This window comes from Eublepharis macularius, chromosome 17, assembly GCF_028583425.1.
Source record: "Eublepharis macularius isolate TG4126 chromosome 17, MPM_Emac_v1.0, whole genome shotgun sequence".
Lineage (NCBI taxonomy): Eukaryota > Metazoa > Chordata > Lepidosauria > Squamata > Eublepharidae > Eublepharis > Eublepharis macularius.
This window is the reverse complement of record NC_072806.1, coordinates 37,271,476-37,290,766: the sequence shown is the minus strand read 5'-3', so window position 1 is coordinate 37,290,766 and position 19,291 is coordinate 37,271,476. Positions and strand designations below refer to the sequence as shown.

Below are 19,291 nucleotides of genomic sequence, written 5' to 3'. Positions count from 1 at the left end.
TGTTTTCCATCCCATTTAGATGAAATTCTCAGGGACTGCAGGATGAATCCAAGGGATCTCAACTTTCAGATGGATGGGACAAAAGACTCCAGGCAAGAAAGGGCAACACATTTGGCACTTAAAGGCAAAACAGAGGGAACTTGCGAAGATCGACAACACTTAATGTTTCGTTGTTATCCCATTCATTTTTGCTAACCTAACAAATGGGACTCTGTTGGTTAGTCTTTCCATCAGTCTGCACAGCAGCATGCACCCCCCACCCCTCACCCTACGTCACAGCAAAGTTACCTCTGGAGGAATACTGTCGTCTGAATCCGAGCTGTCGTCATAACTGCTGCCATCTAAGTTCATCTGTAACAACTGATCGATTGTGGCATCCACAGCTCCATTGTTAGCCCTCAAAACACATTCAATGATGTCGTAATCCATATTGGGGAACATCGTCTTGAAATCCTCCATTGCCTGGTTAAACTCCAGCCGCCGCACCTGCCTGGCAGGGCGGCTGTTGTTGAGTTCCTGGGCAGAAGAGCCGTTCCTTGAGCTGCCATTGCTGCTGCTCCGTCGGAACAGACTTGTCATTTTTGATAACTGCTTTTGGAAAATGTTTAACCTTTTCAAATCAGCTTTTGAGGTAGGAAAAATGAAATGAATAAATCCCAGGCCAAGGAGGGAGATGGGAAGAGGCACGAACTGCCTTCCAGGTCTGCTGTCAAGAAACTACGTAGCCATCTTCTAACGCTGCCAGCCGATAATCCACAAAACAAGGGCGAAACATTGACGATGCCAAGATGAGTGGGCACAATAATCCTGAAGCGTTTCCACCCAGGGCGACTCCGCCACAGGAGCTGTCCAACGCAAGGCCTCTAGAAACACTGCAGCATCCAAAGTCTTAGAAGCATGTTTAACTAAAACAACAAGCACAGATAAGAAAAGTATTCATAGAGGTAGCAGATTTTTAAAACATCAACACAAACATTTAAGTTAGGAAAATCTGGAATGAATTGGCTGGAAATTCTCAAGCAAATGTTACACTTTTCTGTGAAAATTCACATGTGGAGTGAGGACAAAAGGGTACCATTAGGTGGAGTGGTGGAGCCAGTTTGCCCACTGCCCTTATCATACTCATAGATGCAGAGGAGTCGGCCGTGTTAGTCTGTGGAAGCAAAATCAAAAAGAGTCCAGTAGCACCTTTAAGACTAACCAATTTTATTGTAGCATGAGCTTTCGAGAATCACAGTTCTCTTCGTCAGATGCATGGTACAGGAACAGTTTCTGTACCATGCATCTGACGAAGAGAACTTGATTCTCGAAAGCTCATGCTACAATAAAATTGGTTAGTCTTAAAGGTGCTACTGGACTCTTATCATACTCAGTACAAAAGTAGCTCCTCCTCCCCAGCCTGAGTGCTCTGGGGGGAACCAGTCCTGTCTCACTGTGTTCTGCTCTGGCTCCACCCTGGTCTCTCCAAATCCCACCCATAATGTGTCCCGATTACATCATGGCCCCACCTCTAATCTGGCTCCGCCTCTCAGCCGTTTCCAGGCAGCCGTTCCTTTTGAAGTGAGAAACTGGCAGACCAACATGTAGCTAAACAAGCAATTTTCAGAACTGAAAAATTTCAAAATTGTGGATAAACCACCAGAAGGGAGGGATGGGGAAGTTCCACAGAATCCAAGATTAGCATTTTGCCAGTTTCCCTTTGGAAACACAAAAAAGTGACATTTATTTCTGGAACAGAATCTAACGACAGATGAAATTACACTGGGAATGAATTCTGGACCTATCGCATTATCTAATTTCCATTGAGTGATAGGTGGAAGATTTCAACCCAGTTAGATAACAGAAAATACTCAAACTTCAGCGGGGGAAGTCACAAAATGAAAGAAATGTCTCTTAGTGATATGTCACGCAAGCAGATTCAACACTATTGGCCAAAGCAACAAGCTCTGAAACTGGCCCATACAAAACTGTTCCTCTATCATGCATATCGGTGATGCACATAAGCTGTGTTCCTTGTGTTAACCAATAAGTGTAAGCAATAATAAAAAACCTGTGGCCTTTCACACTTTGAATTATTCTTTGCAATGAAAGAGAATGTGCTGAGCGAGGGGATCTCAGGGAAAGAGTCATGACGGAATGCCAGAATAGCGTAAGGGAGACAGTCCACCTGTCAGTTTTTCAAGTTCCTCTGTTCTCATGTGAGGTTTGTGTGAAGCATTTCCTTCTTCTACCAATGGAAACCTGTGCATATGGCCCTGTAAAGCCACAAGGGTCTGCAGCCTGTCACTCTCTGGCAGCCGCACCTCAGACCTCACTCGCAATGCCACCATGGCAGCTCACCAAATGAGGGCAGTCCACTGGCCTGCAACGCAGGGTGCTGCCAATACAGCTGGATGAAAAGAGGTATGTGCCGCAGCTACTAATTCAGTGACAGCCAAAGGACAGAAGGAGACAATGGGATTTGGCTTAGCCTTATAAAGCCTCATGCTCTGGCCTGGCCCGAAATGCAAATATTCTCATGTGCACGCACACACGCACGCACGCACACCAAGAACCTTTTGTATTCTTTTACACAGAGAATTGGGGCAGTGGTAATTTTGATGCTAGCTGTTTTGGGAAGGTGAGCATGTACCAATTCCTAGCGTGGAAGGCAAGTCTCCAGCAAGAATGTAAGTGGGAGAGTATGCTGGGTGACTGGGGTGAACAGTAGGGGCAGGGAGCACGAGTCTCCTGCACCCGCAGGTTGTCAACCAAGGCAGTCAAAGTTCCAGCCATATGCAAACACCCACATACACTGCAGCAGCCACCCTTATAAGAACTGCAGCAAATAGAGGGGAGGAGGCATCCTCCTTGCTCTGTTTATTTAGGTAAACTACGGGCTACCTCCCTCTCATAGTACTGCTGGAAAAATGGTCAGCGTTTGGCGCATGAAAGAACAGGCACCCCGGAATCGGTTTAAACTAGGTTTGGTGTGACAAATAAGCAGATATGTTCAAGGTTAACCATGAAGTTCAATGTGGGTGGCCTTGGGCCCACCTCTCTCTCTAATCCTATCCTACCTCACAGGGCTGTTGTGAGGGCAGAATGAAAGAGGAATGAACCATGGAGACAGCCCCGAGCTCCTTGGAGAAATAAGGACAGGGAAATCAACAGGGATGTAGCAGCCAGAACTCCTCTAAACAGTTTATGGTGTTGCTGTGAAAGAAAGAAGAGGCGACTAAAGCTAGAAACTGTATTTGTTTGTACGCAGAACCACTCTCGTAGAAGACTGCTGAGTGAAAACTAAGAATTTTGAGGCTCTGATCCAAGGATTCTGAACAGATAATCTGGCAACTTCTCACTCACAGGCCTCTAAGGTAAAAATAAAATTAAAAAGTGTAAATATACAATACACCGAAAAATTATCATCATTTATTGGCCCTCAAGACATCCTAAAGGGAAGCAACATCATCAAAACTGGAACCACCACCACCAAAAAAACATCAAACCACACCCATAAAACAGTCCTAGGCAAATAGGAAAAAAACCTTAGCCTGGCCCCTGAAAATTAAAAAGCCAGACATACAGTAGTAGAGAGCAAATCCCAAGATGCTATTTTTGTATACAAAAAAGTCAGTGTGGTGCAAGGCTTTGGGCTTTGATGAAGGTGACCTGGGTTCAAGTCCCACAATGGCAACTAGTCGACCTTATGTCACTCATTATATCTAAACACATGGGCGAGTAGCGGTTAACGTACTGGACTACGATCTAGGAGACCCAGGTTCGAATCCCACTCTGCCATGGATGCTTGCCGGTGGTGACCCTGGGCCAGTCAATGTCTCTCAGCCTAACTACCTCACAAAGTTGTTGTTGCGAAGACAAAACGGAGGCAAGGAAAATGATGTAAGCCACTTTGGGTTCCCATCAGATGGAAAGGTAGGATATAAGTGAAGTAAAATAAATAAAAATAAGCCACCCAGTCATTACTCTTTGACTGAGACCCACTTGCTCAGCAGCATGTCCTCCAAGATAAATGTTCCCCCAGATCAATTTTGCATCTACATGATGGTAGACTTCCCACCCATGAGAAGATCCACCATCATACCACTGTCCCATATTCAAACTGACCCATGCATTCACCCACTTCTAGTAGTGATAAGTTTTTCCAATGTTAGCTTTCCATTTCTGGGAGCTTTCTGGGATTTTGTGGATAAGGCCTTAAAATCTGGTACCTTCCATTTCTGAACCTCACAGGACTTACTGAGATAGGTCGCAGTCCTGTGTTGTCATCCCGTTCTCCAGCAATTCCAAGAAAACTTTTCTTTACTAAGAGAATGAAATCCTTTCATCAGACTGCTGGAGAGAAACAGCAGCAACCTGTGAGAAAACATATATTTTAAGTTCTCCATCATTCTGTAAGCAATTAAACAGAAACGTGGTGGGAGGCAAGATGGTGAATGGGCAAAAAAAAGCATAAAGTTCATAGAGTCATAGGATTGGAAGGCACCTCCAGGATCATCTAGTCCATCCCTGCACAATGCAGGAAATTCACAACTATCCTCCACACACACACCCAGTGACCCCTGCTCCATGCTCAGAAGGTGGCAAAACACCTCCAGGATTCCTAGCCAAACTGGTAGTGATCAGGCTTACCCTGGGCATGTAAGAAGGGACCATGACAACTAAGCCCTGATGTAACCCTTCCTGCCCTCCCTCTCACGATTTGCCCAGGTTCACAGGATCTGCATTGCTGTCAGGTGGCCATCTAGCCTCTGCTTAAAAACCTCCAAAGAGGAAGAACCCACCACCTCCCGAGGAAGCCTGTTCCACTGAGGGACCGCTCTAACTGTCAGGAAGTTCTTCCTAATGTTTAGCCGAAGTTGACACTGAAGAGAACAATTTTCATCAGTTTTTTTAAATATTGGGAATTCAACCCCAAACTCATCCAAGGCTAAGTATAAGGCATCTGCCTTGGAGATGCTTACACCTCTTTAGGGATTAGCACAGTGTCTCAGAGGCAGGGCACAAAGGTCCCAGGATTAAGCTCTGGATTCTCCCACTTGAAAGATTTGAGATAGCAGTTGATTGGAAAGACATTTCTGCCTGAGACAGGGGAGGCTCCGGACCAGCTAGACTAGATCATTGTGAGCTAGAGGGATTGATAGGTCTAACTCAGTAAAAGGCAGTTTCATTGTGTACATGAAAGTTGTTTACAGCCATACTGGTCCAAAATCCAAATCCAAAAACAAGTCACAATCCACACAGCAGGACGCCAAAGATCATGCAAGCTTTTGAGTTCTCCACGACTCATCTTCAGGCAGGATGCTACAATATAAAAGAGTGAGGGAAGGAGATGTTTCAGGCAACGATTTTCGTGCCAGCATCTCCGTGCAGAGTGCCCGCAGGCAAGCAGATATACATTGGCACCTTTGGTTTCAAGTATCATATAATTGTATGCAACAGTCCAGGACAAGCATTCCATATGCTCTATATGGCATAATTTGGGCATAACTTCCTTGTACATACACATGGCATGCTTACACATATTTTTACAGAAGCATAAAAATTATCAACCATTAAAACAATTACAATATCCATTAAAAAATGTAGCCAGCACACAAATCAGTCCTAATCTCTCTTTATCAGTCCTAATCTCTCCAGCAAAATAGCAACAGAAACATTCACCAACACAAGTGAATTATAACCCAAACAGCTGATGTTGATGGGACATGTGGCGTCACGGGGCTCCTAAGAGATGACCAAGATAGTGCCAGGGAAGGAGTCCAAAAACACACACACACACCTCTCTCTGGAAGCCACCTGCCAAACCTTGGAAAGACGGGAGGTGGGAGATGCATTTCTGAAGACTGTTCAAAAGCTAAAACTGGTTCAAAAGGTAGGGACAATATTGTTCCCATGTGTGAGCTGAACTACAGGCAGATTTAAAAGGGTCCTCACTGGTTGCCAGCGTGTTTCCTGCCGCAAGTCAAAGTGCTGGTTATGACCCATAAATCTCAGATCAAGATACATGAAGGATCATCTCCTCTCGGATGAACCTGCACGCTGCACCCTCCGTGCCCAGAATCCCAGCCAGTCTCTGAATCCCAGTGCCAGGAGGCAACATCACAGGAGGCCTTGGCCTCCCTGCCCCGTTGATTGGCCCTCCAGGGCAACTGGCGGGACACGGGGCGAAACAAGATGCTGGCCTAGATGGCCCACAGGGCCGATTCAGTAGGGCCCCACAGACTGTCCTTATGCCAGTTAAGATCTTCTTTGGAGCCTCTGCTCTGTGAGTGAGGACCAGAGAACAGGGTCTTGTCTGCCGTGGGGTCCTTTAGGAATGTACTCCCCCCATACAGCCCTGCAGAGTTGCAGTTTTTTTAGGCGCCAGGTGATGACGCTTTTCTTTTTCTGGAGGATTTTCATCATAGTTCCTCACACAGGAAATCTTTTTATTTGAAATATTTACTTTTTTTTTTTTACTCCATGCAAATTCAGCTGTGCTTCTTTTAAGCTTTCACGGCATAATGTTTTGGGATTTTTGTACAGTATGATTTTAATCGCTTTATTCTGATCTGTTTTTATGTTGCTGGCTTTTTGTATTATTCTAACTGCATTGTAAAAGTCTGTTTTTTGGAGAGAGGACTAGAAATATTTTTAAACTAAAAAAATAATAAATGCAGTCTGGACTAATGGCAGGCTCGTATGAAATGGCAAGCTCATTTGTGGCAAGCACAGTGGAAGTTGAATATAATCAAAAGGAATACCTGGCCCTGCAGAGACTGGTCGTACAATGGCCTCACAGCGTGACCTTTCTTGCCTCCCCATCACTAAAACCGTAAGCAGCATCTTACGTGACAGGAAATGATAAAGAAGTACATTGTGCCCATGTGTTGTATGCAACAGCACATCCTGGGTTGAACTGTACAGTGTTACGATGCTGTTGAGTTGAACATAGCTGTAAAATGGAGAAATGACACCTTTGCAGAAACACGAGCCCCTGGCCGTTTTCACACTACCTTAATTTCCCGCTTTGTCCCCGCCTTTCCTAATGCCATTTCTTCCAAATCATTCCACACTCCTCTGGAAAACACGGCTTTCTCCTGCCATCCAGTTTCCTCACTGTCCTGTAAAAGAGCGCTCCCCCCCCCCAAAGGCATGTAATGTGATTAATCACGTGATATTTCAAACTCACATGATCTTTCAAACTCAAAATCACGTGATCTTCAAAATGGGAACAGAGGGCGGTGTGATTGGGCTGCGCGATCAACTTCGGGGGAATGAAAGTAAAAGTAAATTCTAGTGGGAGTGGATGGAAAACCCTTTTATTGCGGCACAGGAGAAACACGAATTAATTGTGTTCACATATATGGGGGGAAAGACGCAAGAAACCCGTCCAAAATAGGAAGAAACGGGATACTTTGAAGCGGAAGAATGGATAGGATTTTGCAGCACATGCACGAGAGGATTACGAAGAGGTGTGGAAAAACCAGCAAATGACGAGACACAGACGATAGCATGACGCGACAATAAGGTAGTGTGAAAATGGCCCCTCTTCAAAAGGGGTTGGCTGAAACCGCTTAAACAAAGAATGGCACTCCTCCCTGCCTACACACAATTATTCTATACAGAAACCAAACAGGATTGTACAATTCATGAGCCAACAAAACAAGTAAGGCATCACAACAATTGTTCTATGGGTCCCTCTAGTAGTTGAGATGGGATCAGAGTTTATTATGAGGTGAGGTAACAGCAAGGCAGCCTCCGAATTTGGGGTGCCGTTGAGGACGCTGCATTCCAGAGCGGCAGGGCTAGGGTCAAGATTCTTGCAACTAAGGCTGCTGCTCAGAAGATGCAATCTGCAGGCTGTTCTGGCTAAAAAACATTCAACCACCCAGAATCCTCAGGGTCCATGGAGTCATGTGACACCAGAAAGCCAATCCAAAGCTGGCTGTTGTTCCTCGCTCTGTGTACTATGGCACAGTGGAACAGGATCTTCCGTCTGCACCATCTGTCTGCTCCATTTTGATCAGGTGTGGCTTGTATGCCGCTTCCCTGCCTACTTAGGATGGGGATAGTGGCAAGAGCTCCGGCCCAAGGAAGGCAAGTGGCACGGAAATGGACTGGCACAGGGGCAACATCTGGTCTGGGTGCCCACAAAATGCCCTAGGTCACTCACCACACTGCTTCTGAACACCAAAGTGTTATTCTTAGCTAGCCTGGTTGACAGAGAGCCACTGTGATATAGCAGCCGGTCCCTGAGTGGGGAAGTTCAGATTTGAATCCCCAGTCTACCAGGTATCACTTTAATGATACTGCTGCTCATACAGCCAATTCGGCTCTGAACAGTGTCACACTAGAATTAATTAACGCACTAGAATTGATTAATGCACAGAGCTGTATAATATAGAAATGTAATATTAATCGTCGAAGGCTTTCACGGCTGGAGAACGATGGTTGTTGTGGGTTTTCCGGGCTGTATTGCTGTGGTCTTGGCATTGTAGTTCCTAACGTTTCGCCAGCAGCTGTGGCTGGCATCTTCAGAGGCGTAGCACCAAAAGACAGAGATCTCTCAGTGTCACAGTGTGGAAAAGATGTTGGCAGGTCATTTGTATCTACTCAGGAGGGGTGGGGTTGAGCTGAGTCATCCTGTAAGAGTTTCCCAGGGTGTGGAATGCTAATGGTGGGAGGCTTCACTGTATCCTGAGGAGGTTCTTTTGCATATGGATTGGGGCTTGATGTGCTAATCTTCTCTGCAGGGCTATTGTCGGGTATAGAGTGTTTTGTTAGCCTGGTGTTTTTCAGGGCTGGAAACCATGCTCTGTTCATTCTTAAGGTTTCTTCTTTCCTGCTGAAGTTTTGCTTATGCTTGTGAATTTCAATGGCTTCCCTGTGCAGTCTGACAAAGTAGTTGCAAGTGTTGTCCAGTATTTTGGTGTCCTGGAATAAGATACTGTGTCCTGTTTGAGTTAGGCTATGTTCAGCCACTGCTGATTTTTCAGGTTGGCCAAGTCTGCAGTGTCTTTCATGTTCTTTTATTCTTGTCTGGATGCTACACTGTGTGGTCCTGATGTAAACTTGTCCACAGCTGCAGGGTATGCAGTATACTCCTGCAGAGGTGAGGGGGTCTCTACTGTCTTTTGCTGAACGCAGCATCTGTTGTATCGCCCTTATTAATCAGATTTTTCCAGCAGATGTAACAGCCTTATTCCACCATTGTCTGACAACTAGTTACTTCCAATGGGATAACGAATTCTATGAACAGATGGATGGGGTGGCCATGGGAAGCCCTCTCAGCCAAGTTATAGCAAACTTCTACATGGAACATTTTGAAAAAACAGCTCTAGAATCAGCACCCCACAAACCTACAGTCTGGTTCCAGTTCATGGATGATACCTTTATCATCTGGAGCCATGGTGAGGAAGAATTGATGGAGTTTTTAAACCACTTCAACAATATCCACCTGAACATACAATTCACCATGGAGAAAGAAATTGAGGGTAAACTCCCATTTCTAGATACCTTGGTCATCCGCAAAGCAAACTTTCAGTTAGGTCACAAGGTCTACAGGAAACCAACTCACACAGATCGGTACTTACACAAAAACTCCAATCACCACCCTCGACAGAAAAGAGGCATAATAAAAACATTAGTAGACCATGCAAGACAGATATGTGAACTGCACTTTCTCAACGAGGAAATTAATCATCTAAACCATGCACTTCAAGCAAATGGCTACTCCAGAAATGAAATCAGAAGAGCGAGTAAACCAAGGATAAATCAAACAACTAAGGAAAAACAGTCTCCCACAGGAAAAGTGTTTTTGCCATATATCAAAGGAATCACTGATCAGATGGGAAAGCTTATGAAAAAGTACAGCTTACAAACAGTATTCAGACCCACCAGAAAAATACAACAGATGCTACATTCAGCAAAAGACAGTAGAGACCCCCTCACTTCTGCAGGAGTATAACGTATACCCTGCAGCTGTGGACAAGTTTACATCGGGACCACAAAGCGTAGCATCCAGACAAGAATAAAAGAACATGAAAGACACTGCAGACTTGGCCAACCTGAAAAATCAGCAGTGGCTGAACATAGCCTAACACAAACAGGGCACAATATCTTATTCCAGGACACCAAAATACTGGACAACACTTCCAACTACTTTGTCAGACTGCACAGGGAAGCCATTGAAATTCACAAGCATAAGCAAAACTTCAACAGGAAAGAAGAAACCTTAAGAATGAACAGAGCATGGTTTCCAGTTCTGAAAAACACCAGGCTAACAAAACACTCTATACCCGACAATAGCCCTGCAGAGAAGATTAGCACATCAAGCACCAATCCATATGCAAAAGAACCTCCTCAGGATACAGTGAAGCCTCCCGCCATTAGCATTCCACACCCTGGGAAACTCTTACAGGATGACTCAGCTCAACCCCACCCCTCCTGAGTAGATATAAATGACCTGCCAACATCTTTTCCACACTGTGACACTGAGAGATCTCTGTCTTTTGGTGCTACGTCTCTGAAGATGCGAGCCACAGCTGCTGGCGAAACGTTAGGAACTACAATGCCAAGACCATGGCTATACAGCCCGGAAAATCCACAACAACCACAGTAATATTAATCGATTGAGAGAGGAACTTGGCAACTGCCAATATAATACAGAAATCCACCCCTGCTAAAAGGAATCTCAAATTGTCTGTGACACAGCGAGAGTCCTGGATATAAGGTTTTATCCAACTATCTCTTGCCACACTGAGCATATCACAGTCGAGTAGACAATGTTGAAGGGTGTCTACTTGGCCAGAGCCACATTGGCACAGTCGCTCAGAATAAGGTACTTTATTTAGACGTCCCAGCAGCTGTCCTGACAGGATGGCATTCTGCCTAGCCAGCATAAATAATCGTCTATAACTGTCAGGAAATCAAAGTAAGCTGGGAGAGACTGTGGCAATATTAAACCTAGATATAAAGGTGAGCATACTCTACATGCTCTATTATCCAATTTTTCCAAGTGACCTAAAATTGAGGAAGCAGCTACTGAAGGTCCTTGTTCTTTCAGGTTACAAGGGGGAATTCCCACAGTCCAGATATGGGTTTCAACCAGTTTACTCCACGCATCTGGTCTCAAAGTGGCGAAGTTCAGATTCGAATCCCCATTCTGCCAGGGATGTTCACTGGGCAACCTTGGGCTGGTCAATCCCTCTCAGCAAAACAATCATACCTTGCAGAGTTGTTATAAGGACAGAAGAACAATATTTTAAGCTGCTTTGTGACCCCACTGGGTATAAATATCCGAATAAATATAAATAACTGAGTAAATAAAACACTTTTTACTCTGTCCTTACTCCGTCTTTACCACACTGGCTTAGACATGCTGGTTCTATGCTTCAATCCCACATCAGCTCCTCTCAGAGCACACACTTTAGGAACCACTGCTTTAGCAATTCAAGCCACACTCTAATGAGGTGGGTAAGAAACCTTGGAGGTGCTTTGATGGCTTTTTTGCAACCAAGACGCCTTGGTATTCTCTGCTATTCTACTGACTCTGAATCCTTCAGAGTCTGAGGAGAGTCTGAGCAAATTGAACACGTAAACCCCCAGAGCTTTGCCAAACCATGCTGTGGGCAGAGACCAAGGAGCTTTAGACCAACCTCATTAACTAGCAAGCAAAGGGATGCTAATCCAGCAACAGATTGCATTCAATTAAATGAACATCTCCAAGGTGCAGGAGAACTGGTGATTACAAGCTCACAAAGGGGCCAGCCGATTCTCCTTGGTCTGTTTTGCATCCTAGGCTAAGCGCTCGCTCACAGGAATGCCTTGCTTTGTATCGCTTGCCGTTCAACATGCATTTGCCATGCCTCTGCTCTGTGACATGCCGCAGAAATCATCTGGTCCCTTGGCTGCTGCATTAGAAAGACATCTTAACTTGAAAGAGGCGCTTTAGCATGGCTGCTCAATTTCTAGCATAAAAAGCTTTGGGCAGATGGAAATTCCAATGGGATGTAAGATGCTGTCATATGCTCCCTTAGACCATCCTACCACAGGGTTGTCTAGTCCTCTCAGCCCTGCTGCCTGTGATCTTTTTACAGTTGAGTTGGTGGGGACTGAACCTGAGAGCTTGTGCCAAGGGTGCCAAGGTGTTTTGGCACCCTTGGCAAACTATGACTTTGGCACATCTATTCAATAGAGGGAAACATGAGCAGTCTAGAATGAATGTTTTACTTACTGGGCATTCAAAAGAAAATGTAAAAATAAAAATAAAAATAGATAAAAGCCCTCCCTGTTCCATTGTGGCAGTTACAGAAAACCAGAGTCAATAAAAATGGAAATTCCAGAAGCCAACTACTGCCCAGATTCCCTCCAAGTCAGGAGCGGGTGCACCTCAAAAAGTCCAAGTCATCTTGGTGCACCTCAAAATCTGGCACCCTCGGCAGCCACCTATGCTTGCCTAGTGGTCAGGTAGGCCTTGTGCGCTGCAAAAACCAGAAGCTCGACAGTTCAGTCATGGATTCCTTATTTTGTACACTGGCTGCTGCACCCAGGCTAAGCTAGGATTCCAGTGCTACGGACCAAAATTCTGGCCTGGGAATCAGGTGATCCTGGAGGGTCGAACCATGGCACTGCTGGATATATAGCTGCAATATCTGGGCAATCCATTGTTGAGATTATCCGCCTTAACCTGTGCTGATCGTCCTGTTCTCAGGTCTGCTCCAGGTACCCACCCACCCCTTCAGCCATGGCAGGGTTGAACCTTGTCATCCTCTCAGACCAAGAATGTGCGACACAGTTTACAATAGTTTCATGAATGAGGTAGAGTGGTCCGTCGCCAAGAGCAATTACAAAAATTCATATATATACAATGATAAGCTCAATCGAAAGTGGAGAGTGATCTTTGGCTAGCCACTTTGGCTAGTTTTGTCTTATTGATTCCATCTATGAACACACGGACTGCCTTTTCCTTTGGCTGCACTCTCCACTTTCGATTGAGCTTATCATTGTATATATATGAATTTTTGTAATTGCTCTTGGCGACGGACCACTCTACCTCATTCATGAAACTATTGTAAACTGTGTTGCACATTCTTGCACTTTTGTATATATATATATAAAAAATTTTCATATGCAATTACTTGCATTGCTCTCCGGTTTGTAATTTACGTGTCCTTCTCCGGGGGCTTCCCTTTAGTTGTTGCTGCTATCCTCTCAGACCAGACAGCCCAAGCTATTGTGTTATCAGACGAGGGCAAGGCACAGCATTGTAGCACAAAACAAGGCTACTGATATTGTTGCACAAAAAAGTGCTCTTTCCCTTTGCCCCTTCCAATCTTCTGAGCAAAAGAGAGATGAGACAGACAAGGGCTGTTGTAACAGAGTATATTTGCAAATATAGGGTACCAGCTTACAAAATGAGCTTAGAATGTACCACAGAACAAAGGAGCACATGCTTCTTTTAAGGGCTTGTGACATCATTTTGGAGAAACGAAAGTCACATTCAGAATAAGGCACCTGATCACTTTTATACCTTTACATTGGACTATTGTCCACCGTTCAGTCTCGCGACAACATCATGTACCATCCTTTCTTGGTCTCCATAGCAGCATCTTCCTTCATTCCACAACTGGTTACTTTTCTACACAAACTCTCTTCTCCAAAAGGGGGAAGGGGGTGGAACTTATAATTCTCCCTTTGTTTCTAGCTTTGCCCTGTTCATATACTGGCAGGACTGTCCAGTTATCTATCTTCAAGGATAGACATTCTTTCTTTCCATGTACAGCTAGGGAGAAGAAGGGGGGGGTGGCTAAAGACAGAGACCAGTTACTTTAAAACATAAAGAATCCATCTTATGCTTCTTGCTAGCTTACTATTATTGCTATATGATTAATCCATAGTCTTTACTAATATTTGCTAATCCCACAATATGATGTGGCGGGGTTTGGATGTAGGACCCCATCATTTACCTCCCAGGTGCCCTACACTGGATGAGATTCATGCTCTCATCCAGACATACATCACAGAACACAACAGGCACTGCGCCACCTCCGCCTTTCCGACTGACTGTAGTGTATCCAAAGCAGTAGTCCTTCTAGCTCAGGAACAGCCAGTTGAGTAACAAAAGCAGGCCTTGAGTTCTCTCTCCTAGGGCATAAGAATAGCTCTGCTGGAGGAGGCTGAAGGCACCACCCAGTTCAGCATGTGGCCAGACAGATGTTTCTGGGAAGTTCATAACCAGGGTATGCAGTAGACATCACTCCTCTACAGATGTCTCCCGTGTCTGGCATTCAGAGGTACGCTGCCTTTGAACACAGAGGCCAATCAGAGGAGGACAACAGCTGCAGCAGCTGGGGAATCCTCCTCCTCCTCCCAGTCCTGAAATGTGGTGGCTGCCGTGGATTGCCAAGCGTTCCCTCGTGATCCACTGACTGGAAATAGTTAGGCATGACGGTCTCCTCTTAGCTGTTCTCTCCCTACCCCCACCTCGCAAAACCGAACAAATAATCACTGTTATTCCACAGATGGGCTTGCAAAAAACCTGGCCTGTCCGCTGCTGTTTCAAATGGATCAAAACCATATTGCACTCTTCTGCAATTTGTCCACAAACGCCTCTCACTGAGCCTTAAAACACATGTTTTTCACACATGCACACACACACACACCATTCATTCAATACTTTTGGCAGTCATGTACGTTTTCATCAGGCCAAAAACCCCTCCTACTCATTCCATTCAAAGCTGCTGAGCTCATTCCGAGTAAAGTCATGTTCAAAAACACTCAGTCTCCTAGTATAGAGCGCATCTACCAATCCATCACCAGCAGGATTGTGCACGGTAAACCAGGAGGCACATGCTGCTCCTGTACAAAATAGTCCAGTGAATCCAAGCACTCTACCTGCCATAGTGGCCAACGAGAGGCTCCTGGAAGACCTACAAACAGGGCCCTGAGGCCGAAGTGTCTCTCTCTTCATTGGACTCCAGAAACTGGTATATATTTTGCCTCTGGACGCAGAGGTTCCAATTCTCTTTTCACAGCTAACATCCACTGACGGCCCCCCAAGAATGTGTCCAATCCTCAGTTAAAACCTTCTGAGCTAGCAGCCCTCAATATGAGGCAATGAGTTCCACAGGCTAATTAAGATCATGCCAAGAAGTACTTACTTTTGTCTGTCCTAAATATACCGCCCATCAACATCACTGGGTACCCTCAAGTTGTCATATAATCAAAAAGGGAAGGAGGGGAAGTTCTCTGTTCCTTTTCTCCGCAAAGTGCATAATCCTCCATTGTGACTCGCCCAGTCATCTATTGTAAAGCTTTTCCTTTTAGGGAATCCTTCCACCATCACCTCTTGATCATTTTGATTGTCCCTTTCTGCACTTTTCCAGCTCTACAATAACCTTTTTGCAATAGGGCAGCCAGAGCTATACACATTATTCCAAGTGGGGCTCACACTATATATGTGTATGGTAAAAGGTAAAAGTAGTCCCCTGGGCAAGCACCAAGTCATTACTGACCCATGAGGGATGTCACATCACAACATTTTCTTGGCAGACTTTTGTCATGGGGTGGTTTGCCATTGCCTTCCCCAGTCATCTACACTTTACCCCCAGGAAACTGGGTGCTCATTTTACTGACCTCGGAAGGAGGGAAGGCTGAGTCAACCTTGAGCCGGCTACCTGAACCCAGCTTCTGCCAGGATCGAACTCAGGTCATATGAGGGCACTGTAATGTCAGCCAATCCCTTTCCTAATTATTTATAGAACAGAATTAGCCATCAGTGATAACAAAACTGAACTCAGGAAGAACTTGGAAGTGGCAGTCTGAAGCTCAGTCTGGCAGCAAAGATGAGTGCCCCCACCCCCGTTTTAACACTAATTCCAAGCTTGGGATAATAGTTTTTTCACTTATCCGGTGAGGCAGGGGTGAGCCCCAAGGGGGCTCTCGGTTCTGGCTCCAAGCGGCCACGAACAGTGTCAGGTGGGGAGTTTGACTGGGACGGTACACCTGTCAAACAATAACGCAGGTGTCCTAGGCGCGCTCAGGGAGGACAGAAACCTCCTGTGGAGCAGAAGAGCAAAAGCTCGCTTGATCTTGATTTTCCGTACAAATACAGACCATGAAAGCAGGGCCTCACAATCCACAACACGCCATGCTTCAGCGTCACGTAGAAGCAGTGAGAACTTCTTGGTTTCCAGCATAAGTTCACCAATTCTTTTCGAGCTGCTTTCCTTCTGTACTGCAGGAAAGGATGTAGCTCCACGGTCAAGCGTGTGCCTTGTCTGCATAAGGTCCCAGGTTCACTAACCGGCAACTCCAGTTTCAAAATAAAAAAGCAGGTGATCAGACAGACCTCTTCCTGGGATACCTGAGAGTTGACACCTGAGACCCAATTTGAGCTGATAATACTGACCTTGATAGAGCAATTGTTCTGGTTCAGCAGAAGGCGGCTTCATGTGTGTGTGTGTGTGTGTGTGTGTGTGTGTTTTTAATAAGAGGAGCCACAGCCCTATCGTAGAGAACTTGTTTTGTACATAGAAGGCCCCAGGTTCAATCCCCAGCATTTTTTTCCTTCATAGACTTTGTTTGAAATTGACTGTACCAAGCAAGACGGACCCGGGGTCTCATCTGATTTAAGCCAGCATCAGCGGGGCATTTAAAAACCGCAAGGAAAAACTTCCCCAAAATTCCACATGCAAACACTAGCAGTCGGAACTTCAATTCAGTACATTTCAGAGAATTTTAATCCTTCAGATAAGCAGATCCTCAGGTAAGGAAGGGCTTTAAAGGTCAACACTTTGAACGGAAAGCAAATCAGAAGCCTGCCAGCACAAGCTCTGAAAAACGAAGATGCTAAATCCTGCAAGTAAATGAGCAGCCACATTTTGCAGCCCCTGAAGGCAGCGTGTGTCACGACCCCCTCTGACCCACTCAGTGATTCTGACTTGGAACCCCCAGGGAAGGAGCCTGAGGAGCTGAGGGGCAGCAGGGGAACCAGGAAGGCCCAGCCGTGCACAGATGCCTGCAGACAATACCAGCACCAGAGCCCACCCTGCCAGCGCCTGGAGGGAAATCTCACCATCAGCCCCTGAGACGGTCACAAGGCCTCTGCCAGGCAGGACTTGAACCCAGACCTGTAGCCCCTCTCCCAGTCTGCAGGAACACTGGCAGCAGGAGGCGAGGGCCGAGGTGGCACAGGCGAGGCAAAGTGCCAGACTGGCTGCTCATGTCACAACCTCATGGCAGAGCTCGAGCAGTGCACTGAGGGGGTTCCCTGCAGGATCCCGGCCAGTGCACAAAGCAGCCTCAGGAACAGTCTGTTGCCACCGTCCTGAGGTTACTGAAGCATGGATCAAGGCAGGCAAGTCAAAAGGGAAGAGAGTTTCGGAATGAGGTGTTGATGAAAAAAAGCATTAACAATCTAGCTACCGATGGCTGTTGTGGGTTTTCTGGGCTGTATTGCCGTGGTCTTGGCATTGTAGTTCCTGACATTTCGCCAGCAGCTGTGGCTGGCATCTTCAGAGGTGTAGCACCAAAAGACAGAGATCTCTCACTGTCACAGTGTGGAAAAGATGTTGGCAGGTCATTTGTATCTACTCAGGAGGGGTGGGGTTGAGCTGAGTCATCCTGTAAGAGTTTCCCAGGGTGTGGAATGCTAATGGCGGGAGGCTTCACTGTATCCTGAGGAGGTTCTTTTGCATATGTAGGAGACTGTTTTTCCTTGGTCTCCTACAGTCTCCTACAGGAAAAGTGTTTTTGCCATATATCAAAGGAATTACTGATCAGATGGGAAAGCTTATGAAAAAGCATAACCTTCAAGCAGTATTCAGACCCACCCGAAAAACACAACAGATGCTACGATCTGCAAAAGACAGTAGAGACCCCCTCACCTCTGCAGGAGTATACCGTATACCCTGCAGCTGTGGACAAGTGTACATCGGGACCACAAAGCGTAGCATCCAGACAAGAATAAAAGAACATGAAAGACACTGCAGACTTGGACAACCTGAAAAATCAGCAGTGGCTGAACATAGCCTAACTCAAACAGGGCACAGTATCTTATTCCAGGACACCAAAATACTGGACAACACTTGCAACTACTTTGTCAGACTGCACAGGGAAGCCATTGAAATTCACAAGCATAAGCAAAACTTCAACAGGAAAGAAGAAACCTTAAGAATGAACAGAGCATGGTTTCCAGTTCTGAAAAACACCAGGCTAACAAAACATTCTATCCCCGACAATAGCCCTGCAGAGAAGATTAGCACATCAAGTACCAATCCATATGCAAAAGAACCTCCTCAGGATACAGTGAAGCCTCCCGCCATTAGCATTCCACACCCTGGGAAACTCTAACAGGATGACTCAGCTCAACCCCACCCCTCCTGAGTAGATACAAATGACCTACATCTTTTCCACACTGTGACACTGAGAGATCTCTGTCTTTTGGTGCTACGCCTCTGAAGATGCCAGCCACAGCTGCTGGCGAAACGTTAGGAACTACAATGCCAAGACCACAGCAATACAGCCCGGAAAACCCACAACAGCCATCGTTCTCCAGCCGTGAAAGCCTTCGACAATAAATCTAGCTACCCCTTTTGGAATCAGGAGAAATTTCTGGATGCTCTTTACAGGCAAGTTGGCAACCCATTACAGTAGTTCGGCCTATTTACCTGTCACATTTTTATCCTTTCTTGCTTTCAGAGGTCCCAGGATTCTCTCCTCGTCTCCCCCTTTCATCCTCACAACAGCCCCTTGCAAAGTCAGTCAAGCTGACCAAGGTAATCTACAGTGAGCTTCACGGCAAGCAGGGATATCATACCCATCTGCCTGAGTCAGGCAGGCCTGAGCAACACCCAGCCGGTGTCGGAGTTAAAGAAGGAGCCCTCAACGTCAGTTCCAGTGGATCCCTGGATCTTTGCTGGTTCCCACTTGGTGGTGTCAGATCTGAAGTCCCCATGCACTCCGGCTCAGGGCAGCCAACAGCGTCAGGTCTGAACGATCCCAGGCTGCGGGAGAGAGCTTCTTCCCAAAGAGCAGCTTAAAGCCACGTGGCTCTTTCCATGCAAGCCTTGGACATGAAGCCCCTGAGGATGGGCGGTTTCTAAATCGAAACAACAACAACAACAACAACAACAACAACAACAACGAAGACCTGGCAGTGCTTATATGCTTCAACATTATGCTCGTCTCCAAGACACAGAAGAAAGAGGGAATGCCCGTCTGTCTTTGTCATTTTAGTGCCACACTGCATGTACTTCTTGAATAAGGCTTTATCAGCAGCCATGGATCTTACAACCTTTTTCTC

The 19,291-nt window shown here is 45.9% G+C and overlaps 1 protein-coding gene across 3 annotated transcripts in view; it reads right to left on the bottom strand.

Annotated features, from left to right (window-relative positions):
- CUEDC1 (CUE domain containing 1) overlaps positions 1–19,291 on the bottom strand; it is an 87,214-nt gene that overhangs the window by 28,125 nt on the left and 39,798 nt on the right. For all 3 annotated transcript variants that reach the window (XM_055001683.1, XM_055001682.1, XM_055001684.1), the window contains exons 2-3: positions 4,241–4,356; positions 289–905 (exon numbers count right to left, since the gene is read on the bottom strand). In XM_055001683.1, the coding sequence (XP_054857658.1) occupies positions 289–579 (291 nt within the window). In that variant the 5' untranslated portion in view covers positions 580–905; positions 4,241–4,356. The remainder of the gene's footprint in view (positions 1–288; positions 906–4,240; positions 4,357–19,291) is intronic.